The following is a 26,457-nucleotide window of genomic DNA, read 5'->3' as shown; positions in this document are numbered from 1 at the left end:
GTTTTCTACTAATTTACCGTTTCTGGTTATAGAATAAAATGGGTTTATTTGTTAATATTTTGTATGTCTGTTTTTCAGCAAGTTGCTTTAAAGTGAAAATTAACCCAGGTGCATGTCTTGGTACTTGGCAGGTAGGCACAGCTGAAGCATTTCATCCTCTGTTCTGCCACCAAATCTGGATTCAAGTGGCATTGACATAGGTCAAAGTTATTTGATTATTAGCATAAGAGAACATGGAGCAAGCACTGCTTTTAATGCAAGACACTCAGTTTTTCTTAATTTTTAAGACAAAACCATATTTCTTCTATTAGAGCCAACAAAAAGGTCTGGAAATAATAACATCTCCTAACCTCTGCACTCTGTCCTATGCAAACATTTCCGACTTTGCTCAGGTGCTGCAGCACAGGATGTGATAGAAGAATCTGAAGATAATTTCCTTTTCTTGCTCATGTTTTTAACCTTTCACTGTATACTTCCAGCTTTTATTTTCTCCTGTTCTTAATCTTTCCTGTCTCATGATCTGCTTGTGTCTCGTTCCACCACTTAAAAATAGATCATTGTGGCACCTGTTATTAACAACGATCTGTTCCGTGTTCCTGGTGACTAGTGGAAGCAAAGCTCTGCAGAGAGAAGGGTAGGGGCTTTCCCTCTTCATTACAGGGTAGCTCAAAATATATGGGGTTCATCTTTGTAGTTGACCTTTAAGCAGACAAATATTTTGGAACACCCTAGGCCTGGAAGAGGGCTGGGCAGCACTAGGAATTAATGCAAATATTAATTTTTTCCTGCTGGTAGCAACATATACCTGTTCCGACTGACGACTGGAATAAGTAGTGGACGTGCTGTTGCCTGGTGCCTCTGTGAAGGGATGCCAAGAGCGCTTTGGGGTTTTTTGTCTCGTTTTAGAGAGAGAATTGTCGTAGCGTTTTCATTTCGGTAATGACACGGTACTTTCCTCTTTAGACTGGTATCTCCTTATGGATCAAGAAGGTAAAGAAAAGCAGCAGAAAGCCATTAATTCATAAATTAATTCAGTACTTGGTCTGTAGCCAGAGGCTTTTAGCAAATGCACTTTTTGCAGGACACTTCCATCCTGTTGCTGCTAACTGCATTACTTAACGATAATTATTTACTGCAGCTCAGTGCTAAGGAGTAAAAAAAGATGCGTCTGTTGCCTTCTCTTTGTCCTAGTTCCCTTCAAGATGGGTTAACTGAAATTGGTTTTCACAACAGGAATATGGTGCTTTTCTTGGCAGATTGAGCCCATCAGTCTTGGCATTTATAAATATATAAGTTTGTTACCATGGCATCGGAGCATTGTCGAAAAAGACGCGACACACGCCTATAGAGTAAGGTGTATCCCTCCTAAGAGGGATTGCGGGAAGGGTGGTGGGTGGAAGGATGTTCCTAGCAGTGGCTCTTGCCTGGTGAACCAGTGGCAGCTCGGGAAGGCCTTGGTGATTATGGGGAGGCCTCCTTGCTAGAAGTCATTATTGTGGTTTTGGTTTCTCAGAAGCAGCTGTTGCCCCACCAGGATTTAATTTCTCATGTAGGCACTGGCATGCAGTGCTGCCAGCACCTGATGTGCAGTTCCCTTCTGGGTACCCTCCACACTTGTATCATTTGGATGTGTTTTGCACCACAAGTTTTCCCTTTGAACCTGCTTGCTTGGTACTTTCATTTGGGTTAACTTGTCGAGTTAGCGTGAGTGAACTTGAGCTGCCTCTGGAGGAAGGCTCAGGCCAGAATGCAGCCTTGCGCTGCAGAGGCAGCCTGCGGAAGCCTCCTGCCAGTGAAAGGTGGGGGGAATTTAGCTTAAATGTTCTGTAAAAATACATCCTTTTTTTTTTTTCTTTTTTCTTTTTTTCCAAGAGACCATGATAGCCCTGACTTTTTTGTTAATTAGTGAACTAGATTTTTATTTTAATGAGATGGCAGGCTGTCTCTGTCAGTCTGTTCTTTGGAAGTGGTCCCATGTTTCTGATTAAAATCTTTACCCTCTTCTGCTGTAAAATAATGTAGGCTTTTTTGTCTTTGCAAGTAAAAGGTTTTTTTCATGACTAGGGGACTCTTCGTACTTGTAGTGTAAAATTCATATTAAGTGATTTTTGTCAACCCATGAGAGGTAGGAAATATTCAATTCAGGAGAAAACAGTGAAAGAAGATAGTATCTAACGATGATTTGTCTTTTCCCTTAACAGGTATGAAGAAAGTATTAGCAATAAATACAGAGCGTGCTTTCCATGTGCTTGACAGTCTCTTCTTTCTCTACACTAGCCTTTTCCTTTCAGTCTGTGAGGGTTTTGATCATACATCTTTGAAAACTTGTTTATAGGACTCCCCATGTGTAGAGAGGCTCATTTTTTTTTTTTTAAGTACCTTTTTCTCCACCTAATTTTCCATTTAAAATAGCCATATATCTATGTTTGTAATTCAATTATATGTTTAAGGAGTTTATTTTCCCTGGAAGTTACCTGTTGTTGGTTTATTTAAAAAAAACAAAACAAAACAAAAAACCCCCCAAAAAAACAAAAAAAAACCCAAACAAAGCAAAACTTCTGAAAGATGGTGGATGAGCATTTAACTGTGATTTTTGAGCCATATTTGTGTTCATGTTCTGTATTTCACCACTAGTAAGACAGGAGGAATAAAAAAGCCTGTACCTACATAGTTCTGCTCCAGAGACCCTGCAGATAAATAACCAATAGAGCCTGTGTTGTAAATCTGCCAGATAAGTAGCCTTCATACCGATTGTAATCTGGGATTATCATGTATGTCTGCCTATTAGGTTATAAGCCTTTAAAACCATATAGCTGAGAAGAGCAGTATATTGTGAAAAACCACATGGAGAGAGAGGCTATTCCTGTTAGAAAGAAGGGATTATTTCTCCGACTGTCAAAAAGGAGGGTGGACTGTGGTGGTTTTGTTGTACAGCTGAAAACGTAATTGCTCAACAATATGAGTGCTCCTTTTGGGACAGGACTGCGTGTCTGCAGTCAGGCATTTATCACAGGGCACGGGGTGGCCCAGATAGTGGACTGGTTTTCTATGTCTGCTGTTACTAGGGGCCACCTTAGTCCAGGTCTGTAACTCAGGGCTCCCAGCTCCTCGCTTCTGCCATGCTGAGCTGTTTGGGGGCAAATCTATCCAGTGGTGCTAGCAGAAAAGGAGCACTTCAACATAATATTCCTGTTCACCTTTCCAAAGTTTTATTTATTTATCATTCTTCTTGCCTGATATACCTTTTTTTTTTTTTTTGGTCCCCCATCCCCTTCCTTGAAGAAACTAAAGCAGGAATGGGAAGGATTCTTCCTTTACATTATTGTTTTAAAGTGTGATGTCATTATATAGGGAGCAGAGTTTGACACTTTCATCGCAAGTAATCTGCCTTTTAGCTTAAGTGCTGGGGAAGCAAATATTGTGACATTTTAGAAAGTCACCGGGATAATACTAAGTGTCTTTCAAATACAAAATGGTAATTTACATTTGAATGCCTTGGTGTCTATTCCTGTTAGGAACAATTTCTCTGTCCTACTTACTTTAAAAGACCAAATGCCAGGAAAGAATCAAGAGGTTCTTTAGAGCAATTTAAATCATTTTTAACAGGCTGCTGTTTATAGTACTTACTTTGTTGCAAATGGGGAATACTTTTGTTGGCCTGTTTGACAGGAAAAACTGTCTTCAGTGTGGGTAAGCGACCCTCAGCCCGTATTTGAAATGTGAATGTTTTTATAGCAGAACCCCCAAACATGCCATGAATCAGACCTAATATTATATAGCATCTGTAGTTTGCTCTGCTGTAGTGGTCCATGTTGCGGTACATGATTATAGAAGGCAAGTTTGGCGCTTCTCTAGCTTGCAACTACAGTAAAGAGCACAGAGTCGGTTTTAAAAGTAAGAAAAAACCTACTGCTTCATTGTTTCGTTGATAAAATCCATGCGGTTGTCGTATATGGGGAGAACTTAAGTGGTAGCGTCAAACTTTTTGAAACCTATGGGGTACAGCACTTTGGTAAAGCAATTTAAAAATAAAGCCTTCTGTATTTCTTGATATGTGCTGTTATGATTGAGCAGGGTAATTAGACAGCATATTGTTCACTAAACAAAACACTTCTATGTGACATACTTGAATTATAGTGGTTATTAACTGACAAATCTCTATTATTCATCTTGCTGTATGCCTTCAAGATTGCTGGATCAGCAAGCTTAACAAATATCAATGGACAGTGCTGATTTAGGGGAGAAGTGGTGATGTTTAATTGGTCCCCTTCTATGACAGAAAATGCCTTGTGTGGTTTATTATGCTGAAATTTAAATGGTTAAAGTTTAGAGTTCATGGCTAGTTTAACTATCTGTGCTGCTACTTCAGAATACTTAATCTGAGGCACTAAATGTGAATTTAAAGGCTGTTTTAAAAAAGTAACCAAAACCTCTCAGTGTATTTCTTGATCATGTTGCACTTCTGGATAAGTAAAGGAGAACAGCTCTGGATTTGCACGAGGTTAGAAATAGCCTGATTTTCTTCTTCGAGTCTTCAGCCACAGGATTCAGTATGCTAGGGCTGCATTGTGCAGGCTCACAGAGGACAACCCCAGCCTTCATCTAATCATGTTAGGCAGACAAAAATGGGAGACAGAACAAACAACAAAAAAAGGAAGAGCAGCTAAGTTAAGGTGGACGATTCGGGAGCAGGAGTGAGATCTCTTGAGCTGAATTTATCAGGACCGGGCTTACTGGGTTGCACCAGCTCGTGCAGTTGTGTTCGGCCTTCGCTGCCATTCTGCGGAAGCTGGAAGGCTAAATATGGCAGTCTGCAAGCACGGCTGCATCGCTGTGTGGAAGTTCTTTAATCTCGGTGAATGAAGGAGTGCCATTTATCACACTAAAACCTTTTCATGACTCATTAATAAACTTTCTCTTATCTAATTGCAGTGCTTTAGTAGGATGCAGTATAACCTCAGCGTGCTATTAAAGAAAAATTAGATTTTTTTGTCATGAAAAATGCAAAGTTACTCATTGAAAAGCTTATAATTCCAGTTGCAAATGAGGCATGAAATATATTGCCAAAAATACGGCGCCCAAAAACACTGGTGGTAAATATTTTATCTTGGTGCTAATTAAGAGCTTGAATTTAAAACTGAGCATTCTAAATTTTCACAATAATAAAATTAACCTAACGATACCAGTGTAGTCTTAGTAACATGCACTGGTACTCTGGCCAGACATTGTCCTCGACTTGCGCATTGCTGATGGTGGAGGATGTTCATAGCTCTAGCAGTAAGCAGAAATTTGTTCTTGTCTTCATAGTGCCTTTTTATTTACTTGGAAGTTGATTTAGAACCCGAAGACCAAATAATAGCAAGCTTGTGGTTTCATTAACTGCAAGGAAAAAGAGTTTAATGTAAGAAAAAAAAACCCCAATTATCTCTCCCCCCCCCCCCCCTTGGTTTCTTAATTTGACTTTCCTTTAACAGGAGCTGTTTAATTAGCATTAGATTTTTCTATTAATATAAATCTGAAAAATGTGGTGTTTTGTCTTCTGTTGTTATTTCCTTGATTTTCTCTTGTTTTTCTGATCCTCACTTTTAGTATAGCTAGCGTGCCCTTAATCAGGTGCATTTTCAGGCCCAAATTTGAAGGATAAACACTCATAACATCCTATGAAGCTTAAAATAGTAGGTGTGATTTTAAATTAAAAAAAAATGAATGCTCAGTTCTGGAGAGAGCATTTTTATGAAGGAAGTGGTGTTTTTGCATGTAGCCGTACTTCTGTAGACTTTTTAGGTTGTGCTTAAATGCTGGACGTGATGGAAGCTGTTAGCTGCGTGTCCGTACAGCATCCAACTCTGCGGCAGCTGTCCCAAAGGCATTTTAAATGGGGTCTTTTCTGGGGGTACCTCTGCAGTTTGATGTTCCCTCTAGTGTTTGAGGACTGGAAATGCTGAGTCTAACCTTCATCAGGTCGCTGCAAAATGACCAAACACGTTCTGTAGCAACTCCTTGAAAGCCAAGGACAGGGTTTTATGCTGGGAAAGTCAAAGGGAGGGAATGTGGGGGCTTGGCTTTAGTTTCAGTGGATGTAATTGCTGCATTATCAGCTGACTTTGTCCGTGTGCTCTGCTCTGGATGACCTTTGGAGTGTAGGACCTGAGTCTGAACGGCTTCTGTGTCATCACATCACATTTCTTCTTAGCTCTATGGGCAGACCAAATGTGGAGCCTGTCTAAGCAGAATTTGATTTCGGTGCTGCTTAGATGACTATCTCCCAGGCTATTTATTGGTTTCATCAACACAGTAAATTGTCTCAAGTCTCCTAAAGAAGTACTTACAGAGATTTCTGTGGCTGATTAATCGCAACAGTTTGCTAGATAAGAATAAAGACAAATGATTATTTAAACCTGCTTATGTACCATGACTCTTTCTTCCTTGATTGTGGTAGAGTGCCAGCTGATGAAGACAGAACGACCTAAACCAAACACATTTATCATTAGATGCCTCCAGTGGACCACAGTAATTGAAAGAACATTTCATGTGGAGACTCCAGAGGAGCGGTATGTTTCATTCATATTTAATACATAAACTACTTGCAAAAGCAGATGCGAGCGTTCAGCATTAATAGCGAGTCCTTTGCTGAAGCTCTTATTTATCAGATGATGTACATCTAGACTGAAAAGCGACAAATAATTTTTGAGCGCCTCAGTTTTAGTGCGTGTTCCAGTACAAAATATACCTTAAAGGGGGTTTCAGAGAGTGGATTTTGAGTAGTATTTGTAAATGAAATGTTGCTAGGCTGGTTATCCAAAATGGACAAGTGCAGGTGTGTACCAGCACACAGGTGGTTATTTCTGGAAACTCAGGGTTCATTTCTCACTGGAAATGTTGTGGTACGTGAAATGAAGGGTTTCTGACCTGGGAGTTTCTGGAAGGATGAGCGCAAGTGAAATAGAGATTCAGGCAAAGTTGAGTTGTATCAAAATACTGACTTTTTAAAGTCTTGTTTTTAAAGGAAAAAAGTTAGTTGTATCATTGCTGATTGCTAATGTTTTATGCAAATTAGATAATAAAGGTGATAGTTATCTGCTGCAGGTGCAGATTTCTGTTTCAGCTGTTAGGAAACAAAGCTAAGAGCATACATCCTGTGCTCTCATCATTGGAGAATTGATCTCTTACCTCCTGAGAGAACAGTTTTCCAGCACAGCTATTCTACAACTATAGAGTATTTAAATATTTACTTGCTCTTCAGGAACTGAACTTAAATTATTCCAGTACCATTGCCCTAGGGGAAGGGGTATTTTAGAACCCTTCTCCTCCCTAGATATGATACTGGCACATGTTTATTTTTAGGATCAGCAAATTCTACCTAATATTCTTTGCTTTTTTCTTTTGTAGCCTTTGCATGCACTGATTTAGAGAAGGTTCCTGTTTATTGCTTTTGATTCTACTACAATGATCAGAAGAAGGTGAAATCAAATTAAAAGCAAAGAAAAAGAAACTGGTCCTTGTTTCTTTTAGTAGCTTTGTGGTCAGTGACCCTAAAGGGAGTGAATAACAGTTTCCACTTGGGGGAAGATTGTATTTCAGTCTTGTTTTTTTCCCTCCTAGCCAGTTAAGTCAGCTTTGTGACACTTCAGGGCTCGGAGTGTTAGTCACCTCTGTTGTGTACACTTGAGACATAAAAGCTGAGGGTGAAATTCTGGTCTTCCAGAAATCAAAGATACTCACTTCAGGAGGGCTGAGGTCTCAACCAAGTCAGTAACAAATCCAAAAGAGATGTGAAGGTAGATATGCCTTTAGCTTTCTCTGTGCCTTTAAACCCAACATTTGTTTTTTGAGAGAGAAGGAGAGATAAAAATACAGAAGAAAAAGTTCTTTTTGTAATAGTTCTGAATATGAAAAATGACTAATAAATAAAGGAATGTGTTTGTGATGGTGAGTGAAGTAGTCTGTGCTGGGAGTATAGGGAGAATGTTCAGAATGTTTAGCATTACCTTGCTGCCCCAGACAGGGCTGGATAGTGCACATTCAGACAAAATCCAAAATAAAAAATACACAGGGTGGGAAAGACCTTATGTGTAATTGGTGCAGTTTTTATTAGAATCTTATGTTGGGTACTTTTTCCCATGGGCTTTTTTTCCTCTGGGGAATGATCTGCCTCTTCCATCCATCACAAACTTAAATTCACTTGTTCAGATATGAATTATTATTTTTTTAATATAATTTCATAGTACCAGTAAAAATTTGACATTGATTAGGATGGCATGGCTTCACTGCAGATCATACATGGAGTTGTTCAGCATTGCCTACTTCTGTTCCTGCTGTAGGAGCAAAGTATTTTACCTGGGGTGTCCTTGGGAGAAGAGTTTAGCCAGTGCCCAAAAAATATCAACTAAACCACTACATCCCGTTCCTTACAGATACAAAAGATAGTAAAATATGATAAATTCACATAGTCCACTGAACATGTCTTCAGCCCCTGTATGCCTTAAAGCCCATCCCAAAACCCTGTAAGCCCTTACGAGTTGTATACTTTATGTTCAATAAATTTGCAGTGAAATGAAGTGAAGGCCAAGAACTTTCACTTCAGTAGTTTCCAGAGGTGTGAAATTTCCCAAAGGACACTGGAGTGGAAGCGGTCTCCATAGGAGTCGAAGGGGTCAGTATTAGAGCACACATTGCTGATACAGCTGTGGAAACTTTATCGTAACCAAGACCTGTGCCTAAGATAAAATGTCACTGCTCTTGCTGACATTCTGTTAAAGTTTACATAGGAATTGCTGTACTTCTGTCATCATCTTTACAACAGAGGAGTAACCTGAGTATCCTGGGCTTCAGTACCTTCTCCTAGAACACACATGGCAAACATTAATATTTGGGATATGTGTACGAAGAGGTGGCATAGTGCCCCCAGCAGTTGGATATATGTGTTTCAGTGTACCATAGGAATGGAGAAGCTGTGTTTAATTGCTTTGTGCTGCATGGGAGCCTTTTGCTTTTTGGTTTCGGCAAGTCTGGTTTTGTTATGTAGAATTCTGTATCACCAGGTCATATCTGGAGCTGCTGACTGAATGCCTATTAGAAATGCTGTTGTCTGAAAAGCCTTATGTTATGTCCGGACTGTGAGGACTTGAGTTGTCTCTTGTTTCTAGTACGATTAATAAAGATATATCTTAAAAGCGCTCTTAAAAATGCCTTTTTACAGTGCTTGAAAATGCACATAATTCAGTGTATTGATTCACCAGAGAGCATTAGTTGCTCTGTATTCCTTGGTGACCCTTGCCACGGCAGACAGTAATCTAAAGTCACAAGTAACAAATGTCTTTGCTTATATTTTGCCAGGGAAGAATGGACAAAAGCCATCCAAACAGTAGCAGACAGCCTCAAGAAACAAGAGGAAGAGATGATGGATTTTAGGTCTGGCTCTCCCAGTGATAATTCAGGTGCTGAAGAAATGGAAGTTTCTATGACAAAGCCAAAACACAAAGTGGTAAGTGAGCATAGCAGGAATAACTATTTTTTAGGTCTTCTGGAATATAGACAAGAAATAGCCATCAAGACACATCTGTTCCCATAACAATTACACAGTTGGTTGTAGATGCAGCTTCTGGAGGAAACAGTTGTCTGAGCTGAGCAGGTACCAGGCAAAGCCTTGTCTGGGTCCACCGGAGTTCCGACTTCAGATGTCCTTACTGTATGACTTTCAAGGCCAGTTCAGGTCTGGAATTAGTTTGTCTATTTTCCTGTGATACAGAGCCTGAAATCATAACTCCTGCTGGACTGTGTGATTGTGTAAACTCCTTGCAGGCTCGTGCAAAGATTTGCAGGACTTACGGTGGGTCCAGTGGATTTAATTGCTCTGGGTTAAGGGTTTAGGCTAACTCCCAGACAGCCACTGCAGTGTCTGTCCATAGTGTTCCTACAGCTCAGGTTTTTGCATCAGGCACAGCATTGTCTGAATGCACAGGGCCGTCTCAGCAATGGCCTTCCATGAAAGGAGTATGTGCCAGAGGAGATCTTTGCCCTGTGGAGCCCTTTTAGGTATCCGTCTTCAGCTCCCTTCACTGCTTTCTACCCCCTCATGGTCTCCTGTTTGGGTTTCCATTTTCCAAAGTGTTCCCATCTGCTCTTGTAAGAAAGAATTGATAGAATCTTCTCCCATGCGAATGGGATGTCTGTGGATTGTACCAAGGCACTTCTTTGTGTCCTTATCTCACCATTGTCGTCCCCACTTAGTTTCATAAGTTTGTTTCAGTTTTGGGAAAACTGATAAAGTTTTTAAAGAAAAAAGATAGCCATCCACCAGTGTCATCACTAAGTATATGTGCCAGCCTTGTGTCATGTCAGCGGTTTTAGCCTGTTGTGGGTGGCTACTTACATGTCACTCTGAATTGTAGCTGCCATTAGTCTTCTGTGTCCTTGACTGAACAGGTACTGCTCTTGCTGAGCAGCTCTTCATAGAAATGCAAGAACTACCTCGTTGGTCAAATATACATGTTCTTCTGAGACAGTGACTGTCTGGGCATCTGAGGATAGTCAAAATGATTATTGGGGTCCTGGCATCGACTGTATTGAACAATTAGCAGTAAGTGTCCTCAGCTGGCTCTAGGGAAGAATATGGAGAAAGTTTGCTATTGGAAGCATATTAAAATTTTTCCCCAACCTAGGCTGCAGTAGCCTTTGGCTGTGTAAGTCTTACTGTTGCCATGTTGGCAACGGTCATTGATATGACAGTACAGAGACTATCCTCAGTCTGCAACAGATTCTGATTTTCCCCAACATTTTTCCTAATGGCGAAACAAATAAGAGCGAATGGCTAATCTGTGAGGCAGTCGTTTTGTCTGTGGGTTTTGGTGCTGTTCAATGGAGCCCAAGCAAGCTGGTCCCTTAGAGAGGTGGGGAACTTCTCTAGGGGAAAAAAGGTATGGGTTTAATCCCTGGAATCAGAGCAACATGTGCTTTTTAGTGAATGGCTGCACTGACAAAGTGGTCAAAAAGTCTATGGATTAATAATAATACGTTGAATGGTATCTGCACAGTTGAGTGTTGAGTCATGTGAAAGAGCGTTCTATTAATTGAAAGCTTATGGTTTTCCCTAAATAGTTTGATTGATTATCTTTCAGAGTGCACTGGTATTCATTTTTATGGAAGAATCATTTCTGCTCCTGATTTCTACTAAGCAAAAGGATTTAAAAAAACCACATATGCAACATATGCAATGCATTCTCACATGAATGAGAAATTCTAGTCTGAGAATGATATACTTGCTGTTAGTTCATGTAATTCAGTTCTTGTTTATCTGTATCATTAACAGACCATGAATGAGTTTGAATACCTTAAACTACTGGGAAAAGGCACTTTTGGAAAGGTCATTTTAGTTAAAGAAAAAGCAACCGGACGGTATTATGCTATGAAAATTCTGAAGAAGGAAGTTATTGTAGCAAAGGTGAGTAGATGGGAAAATTGGGAATGTGGTTCATCCTTGATACAGCCTTTGGGGAAGTCATACCAAGGATTCTCTGAGTACTTGTAAATAATTGCTCCATTAGTGTTTGAAATGGACCCCTGATCTGGGGAATCACTTTGCTGATTTCCTTCTGCTTGTGTTTCAGGATGAAGTAGCACACACGCTGACAGAAAACCGTGTTTTACAGAACTCACGGCATCCATTCTTAACAGTAAGCATTTTTCCCTCTGCTGAGTGTAACTTGACATCATGACAACCAAGACTTTCCTTATTTTTTGTTATTTATATAATACATCTGAGATCTGTGTTTTCAGAGTGGCTGTGTATTTTTGTACCGTTCCATTTTTGGGAAGCACAAATTAAAATGCTTTTTTAAGTCTTCTGATTCTTGCAGAGCAGGTCCTCAGTACCTCTTGAAGACAGTGTTTCAGGGTGTGGTTTGACTTTATGGCTCACCCATTTAATGGCTTGCTATCTCTGAGAGAGGTATCTGCTTTCCTTGTCCTCCAAATGCTTGGTCTCTTCTTTGTAGCAGAGATCAGGGTGACCCTGATCTTGTGACAAACAAGCTCAGGAAGATACAGTGGGGGGAAAAGCCTTTAATTTTGCCTTTGTTGTTTTTTTTACGCTCCCAGAAGCAGCTCGCTATGGAATCAGAGTACTGGTAATGCCAGCCAAAGAATAGTGGTGGGAGCATGTGGGATGGGACAGGGAAGAGAGGACTGTGCTTTATCCGCTGCTTTCCTTTTGGATTGGCTTAGCTGTAAAATCAAACCATACTCTCAGTTTAGACCTCCAACACCAGCAGTCTTACTGGGTTGAGCTCAGATACCCAAGTTCTACCTCAAGATTTTGTTTCTAGTATTTATGACAACTTGGCTCTGAATTGTTTCCAACCGCTTAAGTCCTCTAAGAGACCTGTGTAGGATCCTGGTTGTTTCCTTTCTCCAGGTACACAAGGGCTTAACTGGAATTTAGACTTTTAAGTGTGGCTTCTGGAAGTAAATATTGGCTGTATTGGGTATAATCAGTAAATGTTTGTTGACATGTCTAAAACCTGATCCTCCCTCTCTCTGCAAAAATATGACTGGTTTAAAAATGCCACCCCTAGTAATGAAGACGATGATATCATATGCGGTATTTTCTTTTTAATGCTTTCATAAATCCAAATACCTAAAACAAGGGCTGTCTTGAGAAGTCAGCTACAAAGACTGGGTTACGACCAAGAAACTTAAGACTGTGGCAAACAAGTTGATGTTACTCTTGCCACAGGAATACACGTGACAGGACTGTACAAAGGCACCTTGTGCCACTTCATCACACCCTCTGTCCGGTACATTTTTGTGAATTGCTCACAAATTGGTATTGACAGCGTTGCTCAATCCTCTGGCAGGCTATCAACAGGGAGCAGTTGCAGGCAGCAGGGCAGAGACGAGGGGGCTGGTGTGTGTAAATATATATGTGTTTCATACAAGAGGGCTTGTAGCCAGTGCAGTAAAACCTTGTGCTCTGGGGTTTGGTTGTGGCCTCTTGTCTGTGTAATGAAACTAGGGGAGCTTGTGGCCTGGGCACGAAACTTCAGAGCCACTATTGGTACATTTTGTATCACTGTTAATGGGCCAGGACTTTGTTTCACACCATTGTAGGCATTACTGATAGCTTCTGCAAGGGATTGTTTTAATGCTTTATTAGATTTATTTAATGAAATAAGTTGGCAGTGGATCAGTCCTCAGCTGCAACAGGAAAGTGTAAGTATTAGATAAGATCCAAGGACAAAAAGTCCACTAAAATAGAAGATTTAATGTCTGTCTATGTTTCTGAAAATCTATTAAAAATGCTTTTATAACTGTCAGTGTGATCTGTCTTCTAAGTTTTGGTTTAAATCTGTTTCAGGCTTTAAAGTATTCCTTTCAGACACATGATCGCTTGTGTTTTGTTATGGAGTATGCTAATGGAGGGGAGGTAAGGGAAATGTAATAATGTTTAATACTTTAGGATTTTCTTGTACTACTGCTAATTCTGCTTGACATTATTTAGCTAAGGTCCATGTTTGCAATTCTAATTAATGCAAGTTGTCCCAGTTAAACAGAGCTGTTTGCAGGTTTAACTAATACTAAGAATTAAGGCTCTCAATTTTCTTAACTCCATTTTTAGAGAATAGAGGTTTTGGGTGTAGGTTCATATTTTACGTGACAGCAACATACTGTAATCTGACATTTAGTAAATCGAGAAGGCAAGGTTGCTTTCTAGTTGCTCTGCAGACAACTTTTAACACTTTTTAATGAATATTGTGAGCACGCATTACTTTGGAGGGAGAACTAGAAACAGCAAACTACTGTTAGACAGCAGGAAGGAAAAGTTGGAATATTAACATGTCTCTAAATCGTGCATTAAGCTGTAGTTTTAATATGTAATTGTAGTTCAATCAAAATGGGTTTTTATAATTTTCTGTACGTACAAGAATGTGCAGTATACAAACTGGTTATCGGTGTGCATCTGTGAATATGAGATATAATTGTCTAGTTATTTAATTTATGATGCTTTTTAACACATTTGGGAACACAGCTGGGTGAGGATGGGAAGGGGTTTTCTCTTAGGTAATATCTTATTCCAAGCAGGATGGCCTGCAAAGTGCGAGACATAACTCAGAAACATGTGCAATCTAAAGGTAACAAATTATCGTTCTCGTAGTTGTTTTTCCATCTGTCAAGAGAGCGTGTCTTTTCTGAAGACCGGGCTCGGTTTTATGGAGCTGAGATTGTTTCAGCACTGGATTACCTGCATTCAGAGAAGAATGTGGTTTATAGAGATTTGAAGGTATGTAGAAAAATAATTTCATAGGCTTTTTGGTTTTGGGCTTTTTGTTTGTTAGTCACAAAAGCAAATGAGCCTGAACTATAAGAAGGTCTTTCCTGACTGAACTTTAACATAACAGTTATTGCAGCTGTTGGACTTGAATGTACAGGATGTCTAAACACTTTTATAGTCTAAGAGGTTGTATAATGCATTTATCAGGACACTGGCAGCATTTCAGAGAATATGAAGGTGTACTGAGCTACTTGGGTTGCATTTTCACTTGCCTGCTTATGTTCTAAGAGAAACCTTACTGGCTCTTCTGCATGGTGGAACATAATCCTGGGCTCTTCATCCTCGGTCTTATCAGATAGATGCAAATTCATACTGTGTGGATGTTGTGCTTTCTTGCAGTGTGCTGCGCAGCACTATCTTCATAGTACCTGCTTGCAGTTAGAAAATTGGATAAGCTTCAAGTTACTTATTTGTTTGGTGAGCAGAGAAGGGGGAAAAAAAACCCCAACCAAACAAGAAATCTCGGGGCAAACAAACTTGGGAAATTCTTGAGGAAAATGCAACAATAGCTTTTTTTTTTTTTTCCTGGATAAGTGTATTCAGGAGAGGATGAGGGGATACCGGTAGTTCATTTAGGAGCAAGGGGATACTGGTAGTTCATTTAGGAGCAATCTAAAATGAAGCATGATATGTAATGTTTTCAGGCTACATCAAAGTCATTTTGGGATTCCTGCTGGGATTTTGTCTCCCTTATCACTGTGATTCCTTTGAAAGTGCACTTTATTTCATACACAGTGGAAACTCTGTCCTGAAATCTGGATGGCTTTCTCAAAAATGAGTGGCACAGGCTAGGATGAATACCACGTGCTGAGTAAATGTATGAAGTGATTCTCATGTAAAGAGTCTCCTTGGAAGTGGTTCCTTAGCCTTGTATTTGATTTTTTGTTTCATTTGCTATCCTTTACTGGTACAGAGTATTTCATAAAATCACTTAGAGTAAAAGCAGGGATGAAGTTGTGTGAGGGGGAATACTTAATATATTTTTTAAAGAACTGGCGTTCTGTTGGTGATAATATTGCAGAAGCATAAATACGTCTACATTGTGCATTCTTTCTGTATATATGATTGGTTACCCAAAGACTGCAAATTGGTTACCTAACGTTCCCTAAAAAACTAAAGAAAATGATATAAATGTATATTTACGTCATGCGTGCTTTGGCAGCTGCTATGGTTCTGACCCCAGTAAGAACAAGGTTGAAAACTGATCTGCAGAAATTCATGTCTTTCATTGACTTGCTCAGGAGCAGCGTATGTTATACGTAATAATGTCTTTCACTTGGATTTTCTTTTCAGTTGGAAAACCTTATGCTGGATAAAGATGGACACATAAAAATAACAGACTTCGGACTGTGTAAAGAAGGCATCAAGGATGGAGCAACAATGAAGACTTTCTGTGGCACTCCAGAGTACCTTGCACCAGAGGTATGTTTATGTTGGCTGTTGTACTAAATTATCTTCTTAAATGCCATCTGTGATAGCAGTAGCGGTACAGAATAATTCCTGGGCTATAATGTGTTCATACGGTAACTACTGTTATATAACAACACACACTGAGAATCTTTTATTCATCATGTTCTGGGACATATCTTTAGCATAACGGTATGTGATAATTTTGGGGCAGGGTAGTATCTTCCTTCCACTTTAGGGAATACTTACATTTTACTGGAACAGTGCTTGCTTCTTGTGTCAGAAATCTGATTTAAAAAAAAACACTTCTAAATCACTTCAAATACTACTTCATGGATTGGTCACTGTTTTGCAATTTGTTTACTGTGCGTTGGCCTATTTGAAAGCTATCAACAGGACTTCGCTTAAGAAGTAGAAGTATTGTCCAGTTCTTTTACTCTTTGAAGACAGTATAAGGCAATGTGTTTTCAGAAACAGGACAGACCAAGCTTTTTCTGCAGTATTTAGCATGGTATGCATTAAAAGTGCCAACCGTTTTGTGACTGTAAAAGCACGAGATGTTTCTCAATGTTAATTTCAACTTTTCAGTTTCAGAGGAAATAAATCCAAGCAGGGGATCTTGGTCCCCAAGCTGTACGTTTTGGGGATTTTTTTTTGCTAATTTCTTTTTTTTTTTAAGTATAAAACACAAATGTGTGCTTGCAACTTTCATCCTGGCAACACCCCTTCTGAGAGTTGTGCAACACAGGTGGTGTTATAGCTGTGAGTTAGTTACGGGCAGATCAAAAGTGAAATTGTGTGATGGAAGACATACGTATACATGGTATTTTGCAGGCAGACACTAGTTTTCTCTGCCCACGCTCTGAGCTATCTGGAAGCAGACTCTCTGTATTAGTAGGGCACCAAGCCTGGCCTAATGCGGTGTGCCTCACAGAAGGGCTCGTTGCCTTGCAGTGGGTGCTTTGCTACCCATGGCGTTAAGGCTTCCATCCAGCTCAGAGCACAGGCAGAAGCAAGTCTTGGGCTGCCGGCAGAATATATATTGTTGGCATAGCCAGGATGTAGCCTTTCTCTGAGGTGGGGGACCTGGGCATTGCAAACCTTTCCTGAGTTGAAGTATGCAGAAAACCAAAGTGGAGGAGGAATATTTCTGCTGAGAGCTGATGTCTTTGCTGATCAGTGCTTTTGCACCCTCTGCTTGCATAGCCGTGGCAGCGTGCTCTTGGTTTTTTTTTTTGTTTGTTTTGTTTTTGTTTTTTTTTTTTTAACTCCCAGCTGCTTTCAAGGGCCTCCAGTGTCTTTGTAATAATGAAGAACGTGGGCACCTGTCAAAGTAGCTTGCAGCAAGGAGGTGGAGCCAGTCTCATGATAGCTGCCAGCTCTCCATGGATCACCAGAAGTCTTCAGTGAATCTAAATTGGGGTCCATGCGCCACTGTTTGAGATTTACTGATGCAGGGAGTAATTAGCAGCATGACAGAGTGTTTATTATTCATAAACATGGCTTTTATTTTAGCTTCCCTCTTAAAATCAATTGCTGAACTTCAGTTTCTCATCAAGAATTTTATGAGGAGACTAAAAATATTTATTGTTTTGGGTTTGTTTTTTCTTAACTTGGAATGTGGGGATTCCCTGTGCAGGCGTTATGTTGTTCTTTTTGTTATATTATTTGCTATTATTTTTCTTTTTAATATTTATGATGAGTTGGCTCATCCAAAACCCTGAAGGACAAATCCTTTTGATTAACCCAGCTCTCTCCCTTACTTGCAAATCCCATCTGTGAGTTGGAGTGTTAAATTCTGGAGGCTTTTGTCATCTGGTTGATAGCATGCAAAAAATCTAGAAACTGTGCGCGGGTGATATTCCCTGCGTTTAAGGTCATACATCCTTAAAAGCAGGGGTCTCAATCTTCTTGACTGCATTTGTAACTTGAGTCTGGCATAGCGGCGTGTTTGTACAGTTGTTGCATCGTTGTTTTTAGGTTCCTATTGGAATCTCGTGCATGGATGACAGTGACTGAACCATGTCAACTTTGATGTGTCAGATGCATCGAGGGCTGTGATGTTTACAGGAGGTGAAGAAAAGAGTTGTAGTTAGTAATCTAGATTATAATACAGAGTATTAATACGCTTACTAAAGTAACAGTTGAAGTATTTGCTGTATTTTGAAAGCACCTGTAGCATTTACTACATATACAACAAAGGCCTCCGTGGTTTTGTTTTTCTTTCAGTCCTCTCCTATTGCATCTCTTGCAGCAGTTTAAAAAATAAAAATAAAAATCGGAGGCCCCGTGACTGTTTTATTTTAGGTAACCCAAGTGTAGAGGAGTGCGAACAGGAAGCGCTTATTGAACAGGGTGACTCAGAGAGCAGTAACTGCATTGTCACACAATATCTCCTGTGAGCTGCAGGGCCGCGATGCCTTGGGAAGGACGGGGCCGGCTCCTGGAATCCTGTCCGGTCGGCAGCTGTGTCGGCCGTATACATATACAGGGCAGCTGCAGAGCCAGCTGTCGTTTGGTGTGAATCATACGGCAGGGGATGCTGTAAATAGACCAATGTGGGGTAATCTAATACCTGGCAGCCTTTTGATTTTTAGTGCAGGCCCTTTCTCTCGTTCAGATAATTAAGGGGAATAATTAGTGAATAAAGAGAGGCTGAGTGCATACAGTTGTTACATGGAGTGTCTCGATGCTTCTTTTCTGTGTGCAAAACCTTTATCAAGGTTTGTAAGAGGTTCAGATCCTGCCTTTGTTAAACTTGCATCGGCTTCGTTTGGCTCTTTCACCCTATTAATTTTGAGCGTAAAAGTATTCTGAATTGTAGCAATGTAAAGCTCACAACAGACACCATGCAACAATAAAACATGATGGTGGTGCTGTTGTGGTTTGCGCTCTTAGCAAGAGTAAGCAGTTCAGTGCAGACCCGCGAAAAGAGTTAAGATGACAACTAAAACCTGAGGACAGGGTCTGGAACATGAGACTGTTAGTGTCAGCTACGGACAACTGCATAGGAGACACAAAGTCTAGAGAAGTCCTCGTAACATCCACTCCACAAGCCACAAAACACTCCCCACTCCCTTCGGCAACCTTCAGTGCAGATGATCAGAAATGCATTATGACAGGGCTTCTCCGGAGCAAGCAGGAGAGATGGAGGGCACTGCTGGGGTCCTGAGTCCCTGCACCAGCCGGGGCGGTATTAGGTAGAAGTGCCCAGGGGAAGGGAAAAATGAACTGTGCTGGACTCCTCCTGCTGTGAGACCTGGCAGAAGTCCACCGCACTGACAATTCCTGGGCTTGTAGCCCCCTAAGCAGAGGCAGGAGTGTTAGAGCTAGTGAGCAAGTGCCTTTGGAGGGGGGCAGAGGGGAGGAGGGGAAACATTTCCAGACAATTTGGCTGCCGTTTTACGGCCTTACAGCCGGTCAAATGTTAGGAGTGGCTTTCTGGCTCTGAGTGTTTAATGTAGATTAGTCATTTAGTATTTATGGGTGGTCTTTCAGGATGTGCAGAGCCACCCTTTGGGGGATGCAGGTTGATATGAAGATGATGGGGATGTTTGGCTTGTCGCTTGTGAAGTTACAGGTTGACGGTCTTCTCTCTTCTCCCTTTACTGGCTCCTTAGTGGTTTGGGGTTTTTCTAAAAAATTGGATCCCATTTGGAACAGTTTGTGATGAGTAAGTGAGAATTTAACAGCTGGCTCTGTAACGTGAGAACAGTTCTCAGCCTTTGGGCTTTCGAAGGTTGTGCTTATCATGACCATAATGTGAGAGGGAAGGTGGGAGGAAGAAGAGAAGGAAGCTGCCGTAACGTACCCGCTGCCTCCTTTTCCCCCTCCTGCTCACCTAGCGTGGTGAATGTGGATGCCAGTTCTTCTCAAATGGATCTTCTGCAAATACTCTGCTGGTAGATTCGGCTATGACATGTGAAAAGATGAACTTCCTGGGGTAAATTTTGCCTCGAGTTCTGTGTTCATGCCTAGTTTGGGAATGTCTTCTAAGGCCTTTTCCTTACATTTCTGCAGGTGCTGGAAGATAATGACTATGGTCGTGCAGTGGACTGGTGGGGTTTAGGAGTTGTGATGTATGAAATGATGTGTGGCCGGCTCCCTTTCTACAATCAAGACCACGAAAAGCTCTTTGAACTCATCCTCATGGAGGAGATTAGATTTCCACGCACTTTGTCACCTGAAGCAAAATCTCTCTTGTCAGGTTTGCTGAAGAAAGATCCTAAGCAAAGGTGAGACTGGTGCTTAATAGTTGCACTTTTAAGCACTCATGCCCTCAGAAATACCAAAAAAAAAAAAAGGGAAAAAAAAATTCTGTTAAGGGCTTCACAAAGAAGTTAATAATTGTGCTATGCAGAGGCATGTCTATTATAGGGAACTATCTTCAAGACAAGTGACTTAAAAGTGACTATTTCTATGCTGCCATATGAAAGGCCTGTATCGCCATCATTGAAAAGCAATTGAAAATGGTACTGCACAAAGGGCTACTGAATGCATGCATGCCAGTTGTTTTTCTTTATTTACAGTTGAGGAAGGTATTTAAGACAAAATTGTAGTTTTGTTTCTAATCCATTCAAAATGATCATCCACTAAGATGCAGCAAGTGGACCTACTCGTTTTTATTTTAACTTCTGACATGAGCTGACACTGCAAATAGCGACATGAAGCAGCTTTGGTGATCAGAAGGCTGAACTTCAGAATACAATGGCTGTCATTAACACAAAACTATAGCCTGAGACAAAGCAAGTTAACCCTGCCTTCGGTCATATTGAATCCAATGGCTGCTGTGGGTTATAAGCTGCTCTACAGTGAATGCTTTCACCTGCTGTCCCAGTTCAGGCTGCTGTCCGTTTTCTGAATTTTTGGTTAAATCTGTGCCAGTGATTTAGCATCGTGCTTTGGACAGTAGGTGGTGGTGTTTGTACCACATTTGTGGTGGAGTCTATACTATGCTTAATCTACTTTTCGCGTTTCCTCCTTTTGTTTTTTGGGGGTTTTTTTTGTTTGTTTGTTTGGGGTTTTTTTGCTATGCTGTATTATTTAAAAAGTAACCCTTGATTTAAAAACAGAAGAAAACAAAACAAAAAACCCAAGCCCTTAATGGCTAACAAACAGAAAATAGAACAAGATCCAAAAAGGATGTTGACCTTCACACCAAGATAAACATCAGTTTAAAAACCTGCCATCTTGTCAACCCAGACATTTTTAAAACAAATAATACTGTGACTCTGCCCCTGATGTCCTGTCGTGAACCTTCCACCGTAAATGGGCCCCAAATAGGAAATCTTTCATGTGAGGTGTAAGCAGAGTATTCTGGTTTGCTTTCTGATGTTTGTTTAGTCTGTGTGCGTGTGTGCACATAGCAGGAAGATGGGTTTTGCCAGTACGCGGATACTTGTAGCAAGGATTTTTGTCATCACCGTAGGCTATTTCCATCACTATTTTTGATGGAAAATCCTGTTGAGACATCTTGTAATGCAAATCCACAACTTGTACGACTGGAGGATTCAACTTAGCGGTGACATGGGGAACCAGGAACGGTTGTAGTCAGGATCATGCCAGCCTTGTACTAGGTGGCAACAGCTGCACACCCCTCCTGAACCTGGCGCCTGCAAGGGGACCTCCAGGAGAAGGTTGTGTAACTGATTAGCAGCCCCCCCAGGCACCATGCTCTGCGAGCGTGGTTGTAGCCCCTGCCAACAGGATTCCTGTCCAGGAAAGCACTGGGTTAAATACAATTGTGACCCTTTTGTAGCTTATTCAGGTGGGGCCTTTCAATCACTGGAAACACAAGCAGCATCTGCTGTAATTTGTTCTTAAAGGAGCATCTCTGATGAACCAAAATGCAATTTGTTTACAAACAAAGAACGCCCACTTGTTTCTAATTACAAGGTTTTCCCAATGCCAATAATTACTCCACAATATGCTCATTTTATACAAATAGCCACTTCTTCACATGTATCTTCTGCAGGCTTGGAACCAGCGAGGCTCTGATCTGTTGGACAGATGATTTTCATGCTGCTGATAGAAATAACTATAGACTAGACAAGCCTGCACACATGCCCGCAGCTTGCTAATTACACTGGTGCTTCCCAAGCTTTTTGGATCATGGACCGTTCTTAAATACTGGTTTCTCACCAATCACTGTTCACCCAACTTTTTAACTGAAGTTGTGATTCTGCAAATCCACTGTGCTTTGTGGCGTTTTGGGCAGTACAGAGAACTGAGCTGGAAGCACTAGGGGTAAAAGTCCTGAGTTCTGGCCTTGTAGTTTTATTTTCTTTTTACTGTGTGGTCTGTGTGCTGGGTGGGCGCCTGGGGTACTTGGTAGTTGACTCATAGTGAGTTCAGGGAACCTTATTGAAGAAAAACAGCCAGATAGCTACGAAAATACATTCAGTGAAAAGTTAAATAATGTGCGATAGTCTGGTTGACATTAGCCCGTTGATGATGCTTTGGGGAACCACTATGTAATTCAACAGAAATCCCCTCTCTCACAAAGCCCAGTGGTGGACAGAAGTTGGTGTCATTGTAACATTGTCTGTGGCAGAAAACATCAGAATTGGCAGCGTTTAGTAACTGCTGATGAACTTCAGAGTGGGATGGAGGAGACAGCCAAAACCATGAGAAAAATGAAGCTGGGAGATGTTGTCCCTTCCTGTAAAATCCTCAAAAAAAACCCCAACAACAAAAAAGGTTGATGTAATGAATCTCAGTGATGAGGATATTTTAAGTTAAATATCAAGGAGCTAGGGAATTGTGACCTGCATCAGTGAATTAAATCTTAAAAATTACCTGTTGTACCTGAGATGGATAGAAGTAGTCTTAGCACTCTGCATCCGGTAATACCAGTTCAGTCTCGAACTTACAGGCATATGGGAAAATGTGAAGAACAATAAATTGCATTCTGCTTTTAATCATGGCTGTTTTCTGAATTTGGTCATATAAAATCCATTTTGTAAGAGAAAAGGAATTTTGAAGTTTCTTTTGGGATTGATATAAGTTTATTAATCTTGTAATGTGAGCCCTAATTTTCCTAAGAAGGAAAAAATATTCTGTAAATATTTCCTTTTAATGTGACCTGAAATTCTCCTTTGCTGTTTTGTGACACGTATCAAATGGAAAGAGGTGATCAAAGCATTTTTTTTCACATGTGAAACAGCAAGGTTTTTAACTTTTATTATTCTTTCTCTGGCTGTGGAGACTGCAACCTGTGAAAGTGGGCATGGATCAGAGTGCTCCATGTAAACGAGCTGAGTTTAGACGAGTGGGTGGGTTTGTAATCAGCAGAGTGTCTCGCAAGCTCTGAATCTTGGCAGGTTTTAAACTTGAGAGAACTTCAGGATGGTTTCCTCTGAATTTTGATCATGTGTATTCACTGCATGCCTTAGTGCTCCCTGTCATAGGTCAGGGTTGTTCAGCCTCTTTCAGATGGGGTTTGTCACAAGCTGCTTCATCTACTTCTGTCTTCTGTGGTGCTGTTGGACCTTGCCATTCAGGAAGAATGAGAGAAAGATGATGTAGCATTTCACAAACGCCTGTTAAAAGATTTAATGACTTCACAGAGTTGTAGTTGTGGCTTTGGAGTGCTGAAGGTGGTCGATGGGAACTGGTGATCAGTCCTTGCAGCCACACAGAGATCTGGCACTTTGTTCTTTCTAGTGATGGTGGTTCTTTCCACATCCAGAGTGCAACTTTGGCTGCAGATGCTCAGGAAGATCAGGGTCAATCAAGCCTTTCCCTGCATGAAAACTAAACTCCTTGTTTTTTTTTTCCTTGTGAAAGGAGGCGATTTGTAGTTAAGGTGTATGTCTCTGTCCTCTGTGGTGCTCTGCTATGGGAAGGGCAGATGGCTTGAGCAAACTTGCTCTCGGACACAACTAGGTCTGCAGCCCACACAGCCACTGCTGGAGTTGGAAGAGGTAGAGGTGACAGTCATGGGGATTGCAGGGGCCTGGAGGTGGTCTCAGCTAGCTGGTGGCAGGCAGGAGGAAGTAATCTTGAATAGCTGGTCCTCTTAGGCAGCAGACTTCATGCCTTGTGGGCATCCAGAGTTTTGAAACCATGCATGACAAGTGTCTTGTGTTTTCTTTGAAATGTGTGTGTCTTGAGTACAAAAGTGTTTCTATCTCCAGACAACTCCAGTGTCCTGGGTATCACTTGAAATGCAGAGTGCTCATCAAGTCTTCATACGTGTTTCACCAGGTGCTTTGAGGTAGACTGAGATTTAGTTGTTGTGCATGGTAATTTTAGTCTAAATCGGTTCAGTCCGAAGCTATTCAGAATGAGTTTGGGCAAACTCAAACAGTTCACCCATAAGAAATCTAAATTGAAGCTGAGGAAAACATAAAAGGCAAATTTAAAGATATTTTTTCCCAGCTTTCTAGAAATCAGTAGTTTAGAGACTTCCCAAGCCTCAGCATCCTCAAACATGACTCCTTTGTGGTTACTAATGTTGGAGGGTGGGAGCTTTTTCCAGTGTTACTGGATCCACTATGTTTGTGTCGCATGCATGTGGTTAATGAAGAAGTGGGAAAGTAAAGCTCAGCACAGAGCTGGGAGTTGCATTAGGCTTTCCAAAAGTCTTAATCTCTGAGCAGGAAAGCCCCCAAAGACTGTGTGTACAGGGCTTTGGGAAGAATATGGCCTTTTCTTTCCCAATCTGGAGTCATCAAATCGTGCTGTTCCCAAAGCCAACCAGAGCTTCTCCGTGCTGCTAGTGCCCGTCACAGGAAAGCAATGTAGGTGCAGTTCCTAAATCCTTCCCTGTGGCTATTAGAGACCTCTGAAGGTAAGGGCCATAGTAAAAGAAGTTAGTAGTCTCCATCCTGACTGTATCAGAGAAGGAGAAATGCGCATCTGTGTGCTCTGAGCTGGTGAACGCTAATAGCTTTTGCTGAGCTGATTTTCTTGAGCCCAGTGGGTATATTGGCACTGTTGTAGACCCAGGTTTGGGGGCAGGGGGGAGTCAGAGAAACCATGTGAAGACAGAACAGCAACAGAAGCGGTGCCTAAAACTGTGGCCGTCTTCTCCAGTGAGGATGGTGCATGTGCAAATCTGTAAACAACAGAAATTGGTCACATAAAAGTATGACAGTCTCTTCAGATGAGGATTCGCCCACGGTTAGAATCTGTATTGTGGCTCCTAATGTGGTGAAGCACAAGCTTATGGATGGGATTATTGGGCAGGGCAGAAGGCAGTTGCTGCCCACTTTCCTGTGTTGGAGTCTGGCCATCCTTACTGTAGAAGCTTTTTAACTATAAAACTAAAAGATTGTGGGTTTCTTCTTAAAGAGCTGGGAATGGACCTGGGTGCTGAGCACTGTTCACTTTTTCAAGGACAAGTAGAGAAGCAGTATTTTTCCTGTGATCCACTAATTGCAATCTTCTGGCCTGTGATAATACTACTTTGACTGTTGACCGTGTGTATAAATACACTATATTTTATATATATATATAAAAAAATAAAATTACAGTACACATTTATAAAAATATTTGCATATGGTTTCTCTGTGGAATGATAGTTGATTGCCCTTGACTCATGGAGCACAGACATTTGTCATTAAATGATTAAAGTAACTTGCAAGCAATACACAGTTTCATAAAAACTAAAAATGTAGAAATGGTTTCAGTTTAATATTGATGTTGCACTTTATTAATAATTTTCTCCTTGGGATTCAGCTGAAACATAGAAACAAAGGCTCTCAAATATAGATGGAAGTTAAATGTATAACCAGAACTGTTTGGCAGGTATTTTTTAAGGAGACCAGTGTAGACAGAAGTTTGGGGTTTGAGGGGTTTGTTGTTTGTTTTTTTTAATTGCTTTTTAGCCTCTACACTTTCTGTTATATTTCCTTGTATACTGTAAATCTCAGTAGCATTTTCTTTTTAAGTCCTATTTATACTATTTTTCGTTCTGTCTGAAGACTTAAATGCACAGAATGTAACTTTCTTTAAAAGATTCTTGTACAATACTTTTATTCCTGCTGTATTTTTCTTCAGTTGTTTTATGTCCTTATGAAAGGCAAACATGCTGCTCTTTCAGTTCTCAGTGGTGCTTAACCACGATTTTTGCATTAGGTGCTGATTTAATTTTGCTCTCCTTGAGAGGGTCCTTTCATAATAATTCTGAAAAACAAGAGTGCATTTTGGAATAAGTCCATATCCAAAATATGAGGTTTCTATCATTTCCCCATTCACTTTGAAAGGATTTGTTTAATAGTATAGATTTTTAAAAGGTAAGTAAAGCATCTGGGGTTTTTCTTGGCATTTCCCTGAGTACGTATTTGCCCTTCATGGAACAAAGGCTTGTATTAGATAACGTGTTCTCCAAAACACTCGTACATGGCTGCAGCCAGCCAGCCTTCCTGCGTGCTTCTGCAGAACACGATTCAGGTTCTTCTTAGCTCATAGTCACTCCTGAAGTTCTGTGCAGAACTGCAGTCTGTTGACATCTGTGGATAAAGAGGATCGACTCCACCCTCTTCGTCACTGGCCATCATCTGCGCTGGGGAAGCAATGAGGAGCCTGGCAGAGACTTGGCAAAGCCTCTAGAGCTGTGGGGAACCAGCCGAGAGATGATTACTCACAGAGTTTGTCTCTGTTCCAGGCTGCTCTGCAGCTGTATAACGTGCTGCCAGGCAGATGGGAGAGCCATCATCCAGCTTGGTTTGGCCTGTGGAGCTCTAGAGTGCACTTAGGCTTGGTCTTAGAGCTTA

At 40.9% G+C, this 26,457-nt stretch overlaps 1 protein-coding gene across 2 annotated transcripts in view; it reads left to right on the top strand.

Annotated features, from left to right (window-relative positions):
- Nucleotides 1–26,457, top strand: part of AKT1 (AKT serine/threonine kinase 1) — a 74,970-nt gene that overhangs the window by 39,902 nt on the left and 8,611 nt on the right. For both annotated transcript variants that reach the window (XM_072863814.1, XM_072863815.1), the window contains 8 exons: nucleotides 6,440–6,551; nucleotides 9,337–9,484; nucleotides 11,309–11,440; nucleotides 11,607–11,672; nucleotides 13,355–13,423; nucleotides 14,153–14,278; nucleotides 15,623–15,751; nucleotides 19,757–19,971. In XM_072863814.1, coding sequence (XP_072719915.1) covers nucleotides 6,440–6,551; nucleotides 9,337–9,484; nucleotides 11,309–11,440; nucleotides 11,607–11,672; nucleotides 13,355–13,423; nucleotides 14,153–14,278; nucleotides 15,623–15,751; nucleotides 19,757–19,971 — 997 coding nt within the window. The remainder of the gene's footprint in view (nucleotides 1–6,439; nucleotides 6,552–9,336; nucleotides 9,485–11,308; nucleotides 11,441–11,606; nucleotides 11,673–13,354; nucleotides 13,424–14,152; nucleotides 14,279–15,622; nucleotides 15,752–19,756; nucleotides 19,972–26,457) is intronic.

This window comes from Ciconia boyciana, chromosome 6 (assembly GCF_034638445.1).
Source record: "Ciconia boyciana chromosome 6, ASM3463844v1, whole genome shotgun sequence".
Taxonomy (NCBI): Eukaryota; Metazoa; Chordata; class Aves; order Ciconiiformes; family Ciconiidae; genus Ciconia; species Ciconia boyciana.
The sequence above is the reverse complement of the archived record's forward strand: the minus strand, read 5'-3'. Positions and strand labels throughout refer to the sequence as shown.